At 56.7% G+C, this 15,541-nt stretch overlaps 2 protein-coding genes across 2 annotated transcripts; both read right to left on the bottom strand.

Moving 5' to 3' along the window:
- Positions 1 to 1,882: 1,882 nt before the first annotated feature.
- Positions 1,883 to 7,769, bottom strand: LOC136044474 (protein Wnt-11b-like). Its single transcript, XM_065729800.1, is given in 6 exon segments — positions 1,883 to 1,922; positions 5,946 to 6,083; positions 6,300 to 6,538; positions 6,540 to 6,593; positions 7,426 to 7,486; positions 7,693 to 7,769. Coding segments are annotated over 6 exon segments (609 nt in total).
- Positions 7,770 to 10,797: 3,028 nt separating this feature from the next.
- LOC136044427 (transforming growth factor beta activator LRRC32-like) lies at positions 10,798 to 13,559 on the bottom strand. The gene is made up of 2 exons (XM_065729752.1): positions 13,461 to 13,559; positions 10,798 to 12,818 (listed from the first exon to the last, which is right to left on the bottom strand). Exons 1-2 carry the CDS (start codon positions 13,557 to 13,559, stop codon positions 10,884 to 10,886), a joined length of 2,034 nt encoding a protein of 677 aa, XP_065585824.1. The 3' UTR covers positions 10,798 to 10,883.
- Positions 13,560 to 15,541: the final 1,982 nt, after the last annotated feature.

Genomic DNA, 15,541 nt, shown 5'->3' with positions numbered 1-15,541 from the left:
AAAAAGTTAATCATAAAAGCTGAAGAGCGGTGGGTTTAGGTTCCTGTATGCTGTGTCCTGAGCACACCTGGATGGTTGTGCTTTCCTGTCATCCTCCCTCTGCGTGACCGTTTTTTACTGAGAACACAGACACCAGTGGTGTGAGCTATGTCAGCAGCTTAGCACATCGTTCTGTGGTATTCCTGCACACAAGACAGGAAGTAAAGAACACTGTGTCCAGCAGTGGGAAAACTAATTAATGTGATAACTGGAAGTAGAACAGGGCCAGGAATCTACAGCCGTTTGTTCCTCACTGGCAGAAGACACTGTGAAATCCCCAACAATTATGGCCAGTTCACCTTCATTAGGAAGGCAGCACTGCTGGGGATGTAGCATCTTTCACCTTCGTGTGCATTAGTTAAAACCCACAGTAAACCTATCACATCATCACCCCCTGCCCAGATTCCAAATTTCAACAACATTTTGAGGATCGGAGCAATACAGAATGCTGGAGCGAGCTCCTTCACCTCTGTGTTATCGAGGTAGCTTCTAAGTAGTTCAGAGATCACACTGCCTAAAGGATATCTCTGTTTGTTAAAGATTAAACGTCTCCTTTAGGCATTCTTCTTGGAGGCCTTCACTCCTCAGAACAAGCCAGACAGGTTCACCAGGAGCTATCTGCTTGCTCTCCAAATGGTTGTGCATAGGCTGATAATGGAGCATGGGATGTCAGCCCGCTTCCCCTCTCTTTAAAATCAGGAAGGAGGGGCCAGTTTTCACCCGGACTATCAGTGGCAGAGCAGGACTGGCCTCGGGCAGCACAGTATCACTGCTTACCATGCGAGCTGGGCTGAGAGAACAGGAAATCTATGTAAAGCCCTGTTTCCTCCAAGACGGAGAAGGAAGAGCCAAGTGGCTGAGCCTGTTTGCTAGCTGGAAGCTCCTAAAGCTCTTTGCTAACAGTTAATTACCCCTGGTTTTGTCTGCTGTCCCAACTGGGCAAGGACAGGCTTCACTTACACTGCAGCCCATGAAATCAGTAAGGGCTAGCGACCAAATTGCCCGTGGTCTGTCTACCCAGCGAGCCCCTGACTGCAGGGAGGGTGGATGTGATTAGTCCTGCTACATGTGAAAAGGAGTGCCTGGGCTTTGTCAAGGAGGATTGATCTCTCCTGCTCTCCCATTCTATCGCGTGTCTTGGTGTGGTAGGTTTTCAGCATGAAGTCAATGTCCAGGGCCCAGCCTTGCTGCAGGTTCTGGGCAGCTCTTACGTTTCTCAGCCACAAAACATGACCTCGTGCCTTCTGCTATACACGTAGCAAACCTAGGACTGCTGTGGTGTATTGCATTTAAAGCATATGTGGAAAACAGCTGGCAGTGCACAACCAGAGGGCCCACCTGGTGCTCCCCAGCCATCCTGGAAGGTGTCAGAGCTCCTGCTATCCCCTACAGCACAGCGCTCACAAGTAATGCTCCAGCCAGACAGAAGCACGCTTGGAAATCCCTTGCTCCACTGCACAGTGGTCGAGGCTGACACATATACAAACTGAGAAAGTCCTCAAAACCTGCCTGGCCACACTTCCAGGGCATGCCTGGAAAAGCCCCATGGCATAGAGACGCTGGGCAGCTCCTGAGCTTGTGGCTGCTTCTGCTTTGTAAAGGAGGCTGATCTGCAGCCCCCACCCTGCCTTATCTCTCTGACTGCCTTCAGAGGTGGTTTCTCCACAGATAAACAGAAGAAAGATGAAATATCACCGTTCAACAAGAAGTCCACGGCATCTTTTCAATAATGGCAGAAAGTTGGTTGGAAAAGGCCTCAGAGTGCTGGATAGCATCGTGCTCCTGAGCTCTTTGCCACATTAGTTTTGTCACGGAGAGCAACAAGAAAGCACTGAGGGAGGTTTTATCTTTGGAGTGCTGTTCTCTGTAGAAGCCTTTTGCATCTGGGAATTTTACTGAGCAACTGCAAGGTGAGTGCTGGAAGGGTTTCCAGCCTGCTGAACCTCAAAGAAGGGATGGAAATCTCCTTCCTCTCTGAACCCAGCACAGCTATTGCTGCAGCTGCCCTTTAAGCAATGCTCAAGGGCCCTTGGACTGCAGACCAGTTCCCCCTCTGGTCTTATGTCTGTTACTCACCTACATCTCCCAGTTGAAGATCCCCACAAGGGCAATCCCTGTTCATTAGTTGTCATCCTCAGGACTTCATGACATTGCTGAACACCCTAGAAATAAAGGAGAACAAAGAGGCAAGGGTTTTTCCTTAAATACAAGTCTTCACTCATGTTTGTATCTGGTGGTGTGACACTTGTGAGCACCAAAGGTCAAGGTAACATTCCCCAGGTCCTTACAACAGGACAGGCACTGATCAGCAGCTGAGCCCCAAACAGTGGCTCAGTTGTGTCTTCCCCTCGTTCTGGCTCAGCCTTCCTTGGGGCCAGTAGAAGGAAGGAGCTGTGCTGACACAGATGGAGGTCTTCAGGCACTCTCCTCTCAGAGCTACAGTCCAGGGCTGTAGAGAAGAAATATCCCAGTGTTCTTGAACACAGGGTCATCTTTCCTCCATAGATTTTACCAACATCTTGTTGCCATTGTTTGGATTGTCCTCCTAGAATTAGTTAAGCAGGGAATAGTCACATTCACTCCTGTTTTACTCTTTTCAAACACAAAAGTTGAGCAATAACGGAGAGGAGGCTTTTCAGAGCAAACCCTTTGCCTGATTCTCACCATATTCCATGCACAGGGATGGTTTTCTTCTGCTTACTGGCCACATTCGGAGCCATCTCTCCTGGGTCAGCTCACAGCACTGGGAAGTGAAGAATTTCTGCCATGACCGTAAAGAATTCAACTGTGGGAGTCTCACTTCCAGAGACAGATAAACAAAAAGCCACAATACATGGGGAAAATGGGTAATGACAGAGAAGTCAAAGAGGTAGATCTGTCACATTAGCAGTGAGCCCGATGAGGGTTTGTGAAGCAGAGGGTAATGACAGCAGTCTGCCACGGTCCGGAGAGGACTGATTGTGAAAGTGGGGCAGAAGAATCAAGGGAGGATGTGTCTGAAGGGCTGCAAAAGTAGTCATTACAGAGTGTCAAGGACACTGCTGCCACCGTTGTCCAGCAGAAATCAGGTCCTGAAGAGGCACCCACCACACCTTGAGGTGTTTGTGGTGGAAGCAAAGTTGCAGACAGCTGAGGAAAATCCCTCCTGCACTGATTTCTCTGGCAGTTGCGCTGATGGGTGCTGGAAGCCACCTGAGGGTGATGTCAGGTCCAAGTTTTCCCATCTTGTACCTTGAAGGTGCTGTGCTGGTCTGGGGGAACAGGGCTCTGTGTTCCCTTGGCAGCCTTCTGCTGACTTTCCTACCCTGGTAGCGTTAGAGATAGAAAATACACCCAGCAGACCTCGGGGCCAAGCAGATGGTTTATTCCCTCTCGATCCCTTGCTGGATTTCATTCGCCTCACTCTGGTTCCCAGTCCTGAGGAGACTCCTCCAGCCTAGCAGATCTCACAAGGCTGGAAAGTCCAGCTGCAAACTCAGATTGCAGCACTTCCCATTCTAAACGTTGTCAGTGAACTGCCACCACCCCACACCGCAGCCCCTCCTGCCAGCCTGACCCCTTTGCACTCTTCAACTAATCACAGCACTTCCCCATTTCCCACAGGACATAGATAGAGCCCAGCATCCCACTGCTGACCGCCCCTCCAGCCCTTCCCTGCTGGGTCTGCAGAGAGAATGCAAGCAGCAAGAGGAGGACAGGGCTCTTCATATTCCACCCTTGACCCTGCTTATTCCTAGGCAGAAATTCAAACAGGACCTCTCTAGGAGGGGATCAGGACATCTCCCCAGGGCACTCCTAGCTATTGTGGCTCCTCTCCTACACCCCAGGCAATGTGTGTTTGCAGTTACCAAATGCAAATCACATTTCCCACCCTTCTGGCAGAATCTCTCACTTCGCAGCATCCTTCCCCTCTTTTCTTCTCCCCAGTTCATTTTGCAATGCTCTGAGGAGTTCACAGCCCCTCCCAGCTTCACCTCCCTCTGATCCTGCAGTGGGGGGTTTAGGGGAAGGTATTTAAGCAATCCTTCTAATTAAGGACCTGCATTACCTCTCTGCTCAGCCCTGCCCTGAGCACGGAGCCAGGTTGCAGCTGAAGCCTGTCTTTTCTGAGGAATGCTGGTGACAAACTCCTAATTGCATTTTGAAAGACAAACTGGAGATAGCTCCTTGGCCCTTGCTGCTGCAGCGGAAGCCTCACAGCTGTGGCCTTCCCGTGGCTCTGTGAAGGCTGTATGTCAGCAGCCAGACCGAGTCAGTGCTGCATTAACAACTGATAATGATGGTTAACTCACTTGGTTAGCTATGTGAGCATATGCTTCACCCCTGAGGATTTTGGCTTCCAGCTCCCAGCCTTGTTTCAAGCCACCTTGGACTCTCAGCTCTTACTCATTGTTAATAGAGAAACCTGGAGCACATTAAACGGAGGGGATGGTTTACAATAAAAGCTTATGAATTGATTCTGTGACCCAGCTGAGGCTGTTAAAAATGATTGAATGAATATGGAAATGAGTAATCTTACAGCTGGACTCAGGGCTGAGCACAGCCAACTCCATTCAATGCTAACCACAAGTTACACAAGGCACACACAAAGCCAACAGAGTCTCTGGGTCGTGGTGGGAGCTGCAGGAAGCCGTCCTGGGACCTCAGGCACATCTACCTGTGCTCCTTGTGCTGTGGGTTCTCCTCAGGACGTTTATGGGCACGTGCACAAGGATCAGAAAATGAGCCTCGACTGCCTCTGTTTCCAGCTACCAGAACCATATGCTTTGTGCATCACACTCTCCTTCCAGCCTTGCTCTCTTTGGGGCCAGCTGAATGGCAAGGGGATGGAGGGGGTGTGACACGTAGCTGTGCCACAGACACATGGTATGGTACATTTATTCAAACAGCACATGCCGGAGTCCTGCTTACACTGAGACTAAAGAGTCATTCTTATTTCCTCGGGACCCTGCAGTCCTGTTGTCTCTCCAGGCTGCTGCCAGCACACCTGGGCTCAGGGGGTGGACGGAGCAGCTGAAGTGTCAGTGGTGTGAAAGCAGAGGAAGGAAGGGCACCACACATTGAATGGGCTTCCACCTCCAAAGCAAACACTGATTGTGACTGGGGGCTGAGCTTCAGTGCTGCTTTGTGAGCATGCAGCTGAGGTGTGGTTCTGCTGCTCTGCCCTGCTCGGGTCTGCTCCTGCCCACAAGCAGTGTGTGCTGCCATCAGCCACAGCTGAAGTCTTGTCACCGTGGGACCTGCGGCTGTCTCCATGCGGGTTGTGGAGTGGAGCAATGAGTTCTGTCTCCTGGAGCCACAGCCGACTCTGCCTCTGCTCTTCATTTCAGATGCTGCAAAAAGCACTGAACAGCGTTTGCCCATGAGGAGGAACATTCAGTGCTGTCGGGTGAACCCACAGCAGAAACCTGGACCCAGAGGATCTGCCAGGACCCTCTCACCCTCAGCAGCTTTCTTCCCTGCAGCCTCTCCCCATGGACAGCTCTTTACCCCTCTTCTCATCCATCACTCCTGGCTTTCAGGCCACTGTCAAAAACCTCCTGCGAAAGGACAATGGCAGCACAGGGTCCTCATTCGCCCCTGCAGAACAGGGCCTGTGTGTGCTGAGTGATGAATGGTTGTCCCCAGCTGGAGGCAGAGGGCTGGGTGCTGCTCAGCTGCAGGAGGGCAGCCCTTTGTCTTGCCCTGGAGAGATGGGGCAGAGGTTGTCCTCTGGTCTGAGGCTTCCCATCATCACCCAGTTTGAGGTCTTCTGTTGTAGCTCTGGAGCCCAGGCTCGCAGCACAGTGCCCTTCATAGCACTGCTTGCAGGTGGTGCCCGGTCTCCAGCTGCACACTGGAGGACACAGCACAAGTCCTGCTGCCTGTTGTGATGCCCCATGCTATTTACAGACATATCTCTCCACCTCTTGCACACCACGTAGCAGCACCAGTGGTGCTTGCAGTCACACCTCTCCACCACCTCCTCCGTGTAAGCGTTGTAGCCACGGCCACAGCACAGCAGGATGCAGCCATTGCTGCTGGCAGACGTCTTGTTGCACTGCCTGCCAAGGGGGGATGCACAGGTCAGAGCGAGGGAGTGTGCCTCCCACCCACAGAGCTGGTGCCCACCCATGGGTGGTGGTGGTGGTACCCACTCTGCACAAACCTTCTCCACACCGCTGAGAGCTCGCACTGCCCGGCACCCAGCATTTCTGCTGACACAGCAATGGGAGCTCAGTGTGGGTGGCTCTTAGAGCAGATATGCAGCAGGTCCTTACTTATCCTGCATCCCTAGAGACCCCAGGTGGACATTGGGTGTGCAGTAGTCGGGGGAGCTGATCAGATAAACCAGGTCTGTGTTTCTCACCACTCTGATGTCTGTTTCTGTGGGCTTCAGCTACTTTCTGTGCCCCACGAGCTGGTGGCTCACCCTGATGGCCGCCAGGAACTTGGACCTGAGCTCAGAGGTGATTTCACCCAGAGTTGGCAGCTCTTTCCAGCAGATCTTCACCAAACTAGGACCCTGAAACGCCGTGGCATTTGCACATGGTATCCAGGGACTCACTCGGCGCCTGCAGAGGGTGGAAACAAGAATCTAGTGGCTGCTCCTGGTTCCCACTCCACTGACTGATTTGCAAGAACATCCATGGTCAGTTTCAAGAGATGGAAGAGCTCATCTCCTTCCTCCCACCAGAGAGACGTCTCCTCTTTCATTTAGAGGTGAAACACAATGGTGCTGTTGGGACAGCCAGAAAGTTCCTTCTTTCCATGGGGCAATTGAGGACTCATCCCGCCTCGTTCCCCTTGTGATAAGAATCTAACCCTTGGGAAGTGCCCTAATGGATCTTGCAGTGGGGCAGCAGCTTCCCCAGCCTGCATGAAGGCTCAGGAAAACTGCATCCTCCTCTGGAGCCCACCTCCTTACCTCGGGCATCTCTGCACCCCACATCACAGAATCACTGAACTCAGAAAGGCTCTCTCAGATCCCCAGTCCACCCCACCGTGCCCATCCCCACCTCCCTCAGTGCCACAGCCCCACGGTTCAGGAGCACCTCCAGGGAAGGTGTCCCCACCACAACCTGGGCAGCTGTGCTGCTGCATCACTGCTCTTTCTGAGAAGAAATTGTTCCTAATATCCAACCTCATGGGGCAGGGTCCGTACCCACACTAGGAAAAGGCTGGGGTCATTCCCAAATCCTGAGCATAAGTACAAAGGATGAACAAAAAGAGAAAAAAGAAAGGTGGAGAGTTGCCTGGCACAACCTCCACGGTCAGAGCAGGGAAGCACTGCAGGGCCAGAGGTGATTCCTCAGCCCCAGCTCCGCTGCTCCCTCGCCAGCCCAGCACCTCCTACAGCATCCCTGCTGCCTGGAGCAGCTGCTGCTTGCTTTGCTCCTTCCACACCTCGGGCTCAGCACTGCTGTCCTCTGTAAAAGAAACCCACTCTGGGCCATTTACTCCGATCCTGGGTGGTGAGTGTCAGAGAGGAAACCCATGTGTGAATCCCACCCTCCTCCACCAAGGGCTGTGAAAGGACACAGTCCCCCTGGTGCCCCTGTCGTGATGGGTTTGCCATGTAGAGATACAGCACATGAGGGTCTCTGGAAGTCCCTGATCTTTTTTGACTTCCCACCTCCTTCACACCACGGCTTTTGCAGATCCTTCTCTCACCTTGGCCAGAGCCAGAGGCAGTGTCCACACTTCTCCATCCTGTGCTCCCAAAAGGGCCTTTCACTCCGACCTTTCATTCCACCTGTGAAATTTTTCTCCCCGTAGATTCCCTTTTTTCAACCTTAGGGAACGGGGAAAGGCCTTGCACCTGGAGGAGGACATCGTGGGGAAATCCGAGCAGCTTCTGGAGGAAGGAGGAATTTTTTGAGGGGGGAAAAGCGGAGTTGGCAGTGCTGGGAGGTGCTCACCCTGCAGCATCCCATCAAGCACACGGGGCAGCAGTCACCCAGCAAAGACCACCCACTGCCCCTCGCAGCAAGAGGAAAACATCTGCCAGCACAGCTGGTGCTGCAATGGGGATTTGGGCAGGAGGGGCAGGAAGGGCAGAGGTGTGGGCAAAGTGCGATCCTCGCGTGCTCAGTGCGGATGGTGTCATAGTCTGGATCCGGAGATGCCATCGCTGGGACACGCAGGGGACAGGTGGCAGTGGGATGGCAAGGGTTGTGACCCTGAGCATCCACGTCTGACACCAACCTCCCGCCTCCCACTCGCTGCCTCCCACCAGGTGATTTCTACCAACCCCTCTTTACAGAAGTTTTGCAGTGGCTGAATAGTCGGAAAGAAAGGATTCCTTTTAAAGCCAAAGCTGCCCTTCATTTGATGTCACTTCCTCTTTCTAGCCTCATCCATGAAGCAAGCACAGGGCAAGTGCTAAAAATACCTCTTCCACTTCCATGTGGGGCTGCCTTGAGGAGGAGGAGGCGAGGAAGGGGATTCCCAGACTGGGAAAGGCGTTCCCTGCTCTGCCTGGGATTAAGTGCAGTGATGTGCAGCCAGGGCAGATACGGTGCGAGAGCAGAGGGGGGACACCTGTGAAATGTGGCCACCACCCCATGTCATGTGCTGGGGTGGGGGTGGTACCGGAGGTGCCCCGGTGGTGGTGGTGGCAAGTGACCTCAGCCCGACCACCTGGTTCCTCTTCCCGAGGTGTCGGTGAGCTCAGTGCAGGGTGGATGCTCACACGGCTGCGGGAGGCAGCGCCCTGCCCGAGGTGCCCAAAACCGATGTGTGGGGACACCGACGCACAGTGACACTGTGTCCCCGCTCCCCGCGGTGCTCGCTCAGCTCTGCCTGGATCAGCAGCACCTTACAGCTGGGGACAGGGACCACGGCTGTGAGCCGCCCTGGGTGCGGGCTCAAAGGGAACGGAGCACGTGGGGACATTGCCATGGGGTGACTGTGACAGCGGTGTCCCAGCACAGACTGGGCTCTGCTGCACGCCCCGTCCCCGGGGCACCGGGATAAAAGGCGGTGGGGTGGGGGCACCCAGCTGCACAACAGCTGTCTGCATCCACATGGCTGCCCCTGAGAACAAGGCAGGGGATGCCTGGGGGCACCTCAACGCTGCGCTCGCTGCCAGCAGCTCTGTGGCTGAGTGTTAAAGGGTGCTGCAGGTCCCCGTCTGGCTGGAGCCCCGGCGGAGACGAAAAGAGTGTCATGTATGACACGCTCGACCTCACCAGTGAGGCAGGAGTGGCTGGCGGGGGTGGCACTGAGTCACGCAGCCGAGGCGGTGGCAGGGGGCGATAATGGGAAGCAGCGGTGGCACCGTCCCGCGGGAGGGAGAGCACCGGGCAGAGGTCCTGGAGGACGTGCAGATGGGGATGGGACGGGGAAGAGACACTGCCCTCAGCCCTGGCCCCATCCTGAAGCCACGGAGCGAACGCTGCAGCTGCTGGAAACAAATCCCACCTACCTGCAGTAGGGGGGGGGGGGGGTCGTGGTTTTAAGATCATTAGCAGCAAAAAAACTCAAAAGGAGGGACACCTCGAGCAGCAGCTCTGCTATCGTGGCTGTGTGTTGGCTGCGACGTGGAGCAGGAATGCAGCATCCCCAACTGCGTGGCCCTGTGTTATCCTACAGCAGAGCTGGGGCAGGGGTGGGCTGAGCTGTGTCTATTGGAGGGGCAGCATGAGGGGGAATCCGCCCACAGCTCCCAGCCGGGCTCCTGTACCCGAGGAGAAAAGGGGATAAAGCTGAGCTGTGCCTGAGTTAATTGCAGGCAAGGTGATTTCCACTGGAGTTAGCAGAACAGCTAGCTGGGAACTTCTGACAAAATCTATTTTACTTTGAAAATGGAGTGATTCAGTGACATGAGAAAGCTTTCCACTGGAAGGAATGAGCTTTGTTGGATTTCTCAACTGATTCTCTTGAAAAGGGTCGGGGTCTGTCAGCCCCCAGCGCTCTCCTCTGTCCAGAAGTTACACTGTCACACAGCGTGGCACAAATCACAGCGTTTTGACACCACTGTTTCCACTGTTTGACACACCAACATTCTTCAGATCTCCCAACCTCATGTTCAATCAAGAGAAAGCTCTGAGCACCAAAACCACGGGGCTCTGCTGGGACGGGGCCCAGAGCACCGCTTTTTGAATCACACAGATGCAGAGAACCATGCACTGTTTCCCTGCACTGATTTCCACACCTCGGCCCCTCTTTGCCCTCCTCTCCTTGATTTCTCAGCCCCGTGGCAAAGCCAGCACCCACCTGCTGCCCCTTGAACGCTGCGCTGGGTGGGGAAACTGAGGCACAGCAGCAGCACAGGGCCACCACCCCCAGGTCCCATCCAGAGCAGTGCTGCAGCCCAGCAGGGTGTGGGCAGCCGGTGGTGGGCTGTACCGAGGAAACGTTCTCTGCTTCATGGCAAAACTGTGATAAAAAACGGAGTTCAGTAATTGGGATTTTCACTGAGAACCAAGCCGTTCTGCTCTTACGTCCCCTAACGCCCCAGGAGTGTGGACACAGCGGTGGGTGCACTGGGCTGGGGACTTTGAGAGCAGAAGCACAGAGATGTGAACCACAGGAGGTTGGGGCACAGCCTCATCCGTCCCTTCCTAACCCTATGGGTGCCAGCTGGGAGCCAGGCTGCTGAGCTCACGGTGGTGGCACTGCTCTCCTGGTGGCTGCAGGGATGGTTCCCTTCCCGTGAGCAGTGAGCAGGGCAGAACCTCTCCTGACAGTGCTCATAGTCCTGTGGGTGGGGGGCACCTTCCTTCCCCACGAGGAATGTGCTGCAGGGACCCCGCTCTGCCTCGTGTGTGTGATCCCATCTGCAGAACACGCAGCATGTTGGGAGAGGTGCCTGAAATACCATCATATTGACAACGCAGAGCTGCAGTTTGTTCTCCTGGCTATACTTTAGTGTCGCTGTGTGCTGGCCCCCCCTCGGCCGCTCTCTCTGTTTGGGGCTGGGGCTGCAGGACGCCCACCCCACGGCCCCACAGCCGGCACACCCCACATCCCACACACAGCAGGATGCCAAGCAGGGCTGCCAGCAGCAGCAGCGAGCTGCCATCCCAGGGCTGAGGGCACGGCCACGGTGGGCGGCTGCTGAGCGGGGCTGTCCTGTTTGTGATGCTGTGGTGGGTGCAGCGTGCACGGTGCAGGTCGGGCAGTTGCACAGCAGCTGCCTGCAGTGCATCCAGCCAGCCCAGCCCGCAGCAATGGAAGGGGTTCCCTGCCAGGCACAGTGCCTGCAGGCTGTGGGTCCACCCCACCAGCGCCTGCTCGGGCAGTGCTGGCAGCTCGTTGTCGCTGACATCCAGGGTTCGCAGTGGGGAGCAGAACAAACCCGTGGGCAGAAGGTTCAGGCGGTTGCCCGAGAGGTCCAACACCCTGAGCTCGTCCAGGCAGGGGATCTCAGCCCTGCTGTTGTCCATGTGGTTTCCCCGCAGCCAGAGCTGCTGCAGGGAGTGCTCCAGCCCCTCCAGTGCCACCTGCAGCACGGCCAGGCCCTGGTTCTCAGAGAGGTCCAGGGACAGCAGCGGGGTCTGGCTGAAGGTGTGGGGCAGCAGCTGGGTGAGGCCGTTCCTACGAAGACTGAGGTGCTGCAGGTGTGGGATGTTGTGGAAGGCGGTGCAGGGTTCTGCCCCCAGAGAGCTCCCTCCCGACGTCCCCCCCGTGTCACCCCCGCAGGGTCGGAGGCTGTTGGAGCTCAGGTCGATGGCTTCCAGCTGGGGCAGGGCATCAAAGAACCAACGGGGCAGAGTGCGGATGGCATTGCCATGGAGGTCCATGGAGCGCACGGGGAGCGCTGCGTCCTCCTGCCACGTGGCCGTGCCATTCCTGTCCTCATCCCCATCCCTGGCCAGCAGCTCCATGGTGATGTCCTGGAGGCAGTTCATGGCCACGCTGAGAGTGAACAGGGAGCGCATGGTGCGGAAGAACAGCAGCGGGAGCAGCTGCAGGCAGTTGTAGCTGAGGTCCAGCTCGGCCAGGTGGGTCAGGCTGGCTGCGGTGCCCAGCGATGTGTTGAAGCTCGCCATCTCCTCGTAGCGCAGCACAAACTGTGCTGGGTGGTGTGAACTGGGGTCCAGCGAAGTGATAGCATTGTGGGAGAGGTTGAGATGCATGAGGCGGTGCGCAGCAGGGAGCTGTGGGAAGGAGAGCAGCCGGTTGTGGCTCAGGTCCAGCACCTGGAGCAGGTAGGGACCCTGTCCCTCCTCCCAGCCGAACAGCTCCAGGGCATTGTGGCTCAGGTTCAGGACTTGCAGCTGCCATAGGCTGAAGCTGGAGAGGCAGTGCAGGCTGTTCAGGGCCAGGCTGAGTACCGCCAGCTCCCGCAGCACCTCCAGCGCTCCCTCCTCGATGTCCATGATGTAGTTGTTGCTGAGGTCCAGCTCTCTCAGCCGCGGGGAGCCCTGGAAGACGCCCGCTGGCAGCTGGCTCAGCCTGTTCCCGGGCAGGTGCAGCACCCGCAGTGCAGCGAGGCCGCCCAGGAAACCCCCCACCATGTGGCTCTCCAGGCCGTTGTCTGACAGGTCCAGCACCTCTATACCCCGCAGTGCTCTGAAAGCCACCGCGTTGTCCCTGTAGCTGCGGTGCAGGCGGTTGGAGCCCAGCAGCAGTGAGTGCAGCCGGGGCAGCCGGGCCAGCGCCGGCCCCGAGATGGCCACGAGGAGGTTGGAGCGCAGGTCCAGGTGCTCGAGCTGCTCCAGCGTGGGCAGGCAGCTCTCTGACAGGTTCTGGAGGAGGTTGTGGGACAGTTCGAGGTGCTTCACTCCTCGGGGAAGGTCCTCGGGAAAGCTGCGCAGCCCGGCAGCCCTGCAGGACACCTCGGTGGGGCTCTACAGAGAAATGGGGAAACCCATCAGCACTGGATGGCACAGCTCCAGCCAGAAGAGCTGCTCATTGCCATCTGCTCAGCACCTGCAGTGGGAAGGGGTGAGCACAACAGAAGCTGCTTCTCCACAGGATGGGCTTTGGGTGGTGAAGAACCTTGCTTTTTGGCATCTGTTCTTGTGCGTGGTGCAATTTGCTGGTTTGGGTGCAGGTCACAGCCAGCGCTCCTAAGCCTTAGCCCTTGAGGATGAGTGAGGGAGAGGAAGGCAACGTCTGCCTGATGGTGCTCCTGGAGGTGTGAGAAGCCCCATGCCCTGGCCCCGTAGGCTGTCCTCATGCAGTGAGTGAAAAATTAATGGCATCACTGACAGTGTTGCCCTGCAGAGCATCCCTGTCCCGTCCTATCCCCTGGAACTGGTCTCATTGGTTTGAAAGGTGCCACTGATGGGGAGCAGCTGGGAAAGGCTACGGGCAAACAGCTTGAAGCCAAGAGAGCAGAGGGGAGCAGGAAAGTGGGGAGATAGGGACAGACGAGGAGCTGGGGGCCGGGTGAGGTTAGTGCTGTGGGGAGAAGCGTGTGAGATCTCCCTTTGCTGCACTCTGAACCAGCACAGGGCTGTGACAGCCTCGGGAAGCAGCAGCCTTACCTGCTGGCACCTGGGCTTCACCTCCCCACCAGCCTGGGCCCCGACGATGGCCAGCAGCAGGCAGAGCAGCAGGCATCCTGCCCCGGGGACACTCCGCATGGTGGCACCGTCAGCCCTGCTCGTAGCTCCACTGCTCTGCTCCAGCCCCTGCCCAGAGCCCCATAAATAGGCTGCGGCATGGACGGGGGAAGGAGATAGCGAGAGGGGGGTGTCAGCAGCTGCGGAAGTGGGAAAGGAGACATATACGACGATGGAGGGGAAAAACAGCCCACAAAGCCACAAGGAAGGGAAAGAGAAACCGCTGGAGTGGGGGGAGGCAGGGCTGCACGAGGGCTCAGGTGATCCAGCGAAACCACCGTGGAAATGAAGCATCAGGGAGGAACGCTGTGCTTGGGAGAGAGGAGGGTTCTGCGGGAGTTCCCTGCTCAGAGATGCTCTTCCCCTGCCCTGCACCAGAGCTGTGCCTGCAGCCTGCACACCCCCAGCTCCCACCGGGACCCCCGGGGCCACAGGTGAGCTCAGTGCCAGGGGAGCAAACCCCCTGAGACACAACCACTGTGCTCCCACCGCTTGGCCCTTGGGTGGGGGGACATGAAGCAGAGCTCTGCGTGGGAGCCAGGGTGGATGCAGCCCTCACTGCCACATCCCCACCGGGCCTGGAAGGGAGCTGCTGTGTCCCCAAGCCACCCTGGGGCTGGCTCTGTTCTGGGTGCAGCAGTAGAACGGGTGCTCCATTCCTAGATGTGCCTGGCAGAATAAGACATAATAATAACATTTGTTCCCCTACTTGCATATGCCACACATAGCTGATTCTATCTAAAGACACAGCAGTCTGACTTTTCCCGGGGTCTCTCACACCATGGAGAGCATTTTGTTGCTTCTGGGCTGTGGTTCCTCCCCGGACAGACAGCAGTGCTGGATTCCCTCCCTCCCTTTCCCCACCTCCCCCAAGCAGCGGGGGCTGAGCCCTCCCCACCGCCAGCACTGGATGCTCTCGGGCCAAGGGCAGCTGCAGCAGAACAACCCCGGATTGTTCTCAGAGCACATCTGTCCAGATGTGGGACCGGGCAGCTCCACCCGGGAGCCGCCGGCCTCTGGCTGAACCCGCGCGTCCCGGGGAGCCCCAGCCCGTCCCCCAGGGCCTGGGTGCGGGTCTGCAGGGCACGCAGGAAGGAGGAAATCAGCTGAAAGTCCCTGATCGAAGGCAGGGACTGCTGCCGAGAATCCCCGACCGTTCGCATCCTGCGCCTGTGAACTCCCCACGCCGGACCCACGTCCTGCCCCCTCTCTTTTGGGGCACTGCTTTAGGGCAGAGCCCACCTTGCACGGGGCTGTGTCTGAGCTGGGGCTGCCGAGCCCCCCTGTGCCCACCGCCCGGCTGATATCCAGGGACACCCAGAGATCAGGAAAAAGCTTTATTTGCAAAGAAAATATTGACAATTTACATAAACTTACATCCTAATTTATATACATTATGTATATTTTATATACAGATAGTGTCTTGAATAAAGATGTCGAAGCACAAAAGAGCATTGGTAGATCTCTGTGCAGCTCAGACAACGGGCACGGAGCTGTGCATCTTTTCCCACAACTCCTCTCCCATTCCTTTTTGGTTGGGGGGGCGAGGAGGGGCTTCCTCCCACCCCTGGAAGTGATGAGGGTGGGCACTGCGTGGGGCTGAGTCCAAGAAATGGGACAAACCCCAGCGAGAAGGGCTCAGCCCACAGTGCCTCCCTGCTCCCAAGCTCTGAGCTGGGACAGCATCTCTGGATTTCGTGGGGCCGTGAAAAGTGCTCACCTGAGAGCAGCCCCCAGGTGAGCACCCGCCCTGCACCTCCCAGCCTGGGAAATGCAATGGCCCTTTTCTAAGGCCCAAAGCTGAGAGGACAGTGCTGCTGCCCTGACGGGCTGCTGGTGGCAGCAGGAGCCCCTCACCCCCAGCCCTGTGCGAGGAAGATGCTGGAGGAAGCACAGCCAGCACGTGTGGGTGGGGAGCCACGACCTAAGGAGCGTGCTGGGGAGCATCCCTCCTTCCAAAGGCACCCTGAACACAAAAGCAGAGCTGGCTTCCCTACGGGCTG

Source organism: Cyrtonyx montezumae, unplaced genomic scaffold (genome assembly GCF_038088225.1).
Source record: "Cyrtonyx montezumae isolate F1298 unplaced genomic scaffold, pur_monq_1.0 scaffold_11, whole genome shotgun sequence".
NCBI lineage: Eukaryota > Metazoa > Chordata > Aves > Galliformes > Odontophoridae > Cyrtonyx > Cyrtonyx montezumae.
Note: the sequence above shows the minus strand (reverse complement) of the source record. Positions and strands in the feature narration are given on the sequence as shown.

Bases quoted from the DNA above. Each gene is read 5' to 3' on its own strand.
- LOC136044427 (XM_065729752.1), bottom strand. From the start codon at position 13,559: ATGCGGAGTGTCCCCGGGGCAGGATGCCTGCTGCTCTGCCTGCTGCTG. The intron at 12,819-13,460 runs GTAAGGCTGCTG...ATTTCTCTGTAG, and splicing joins TGAAGCCCAGGTGCCAGCAG to AGCCCCACCGAGGTGTCCTG.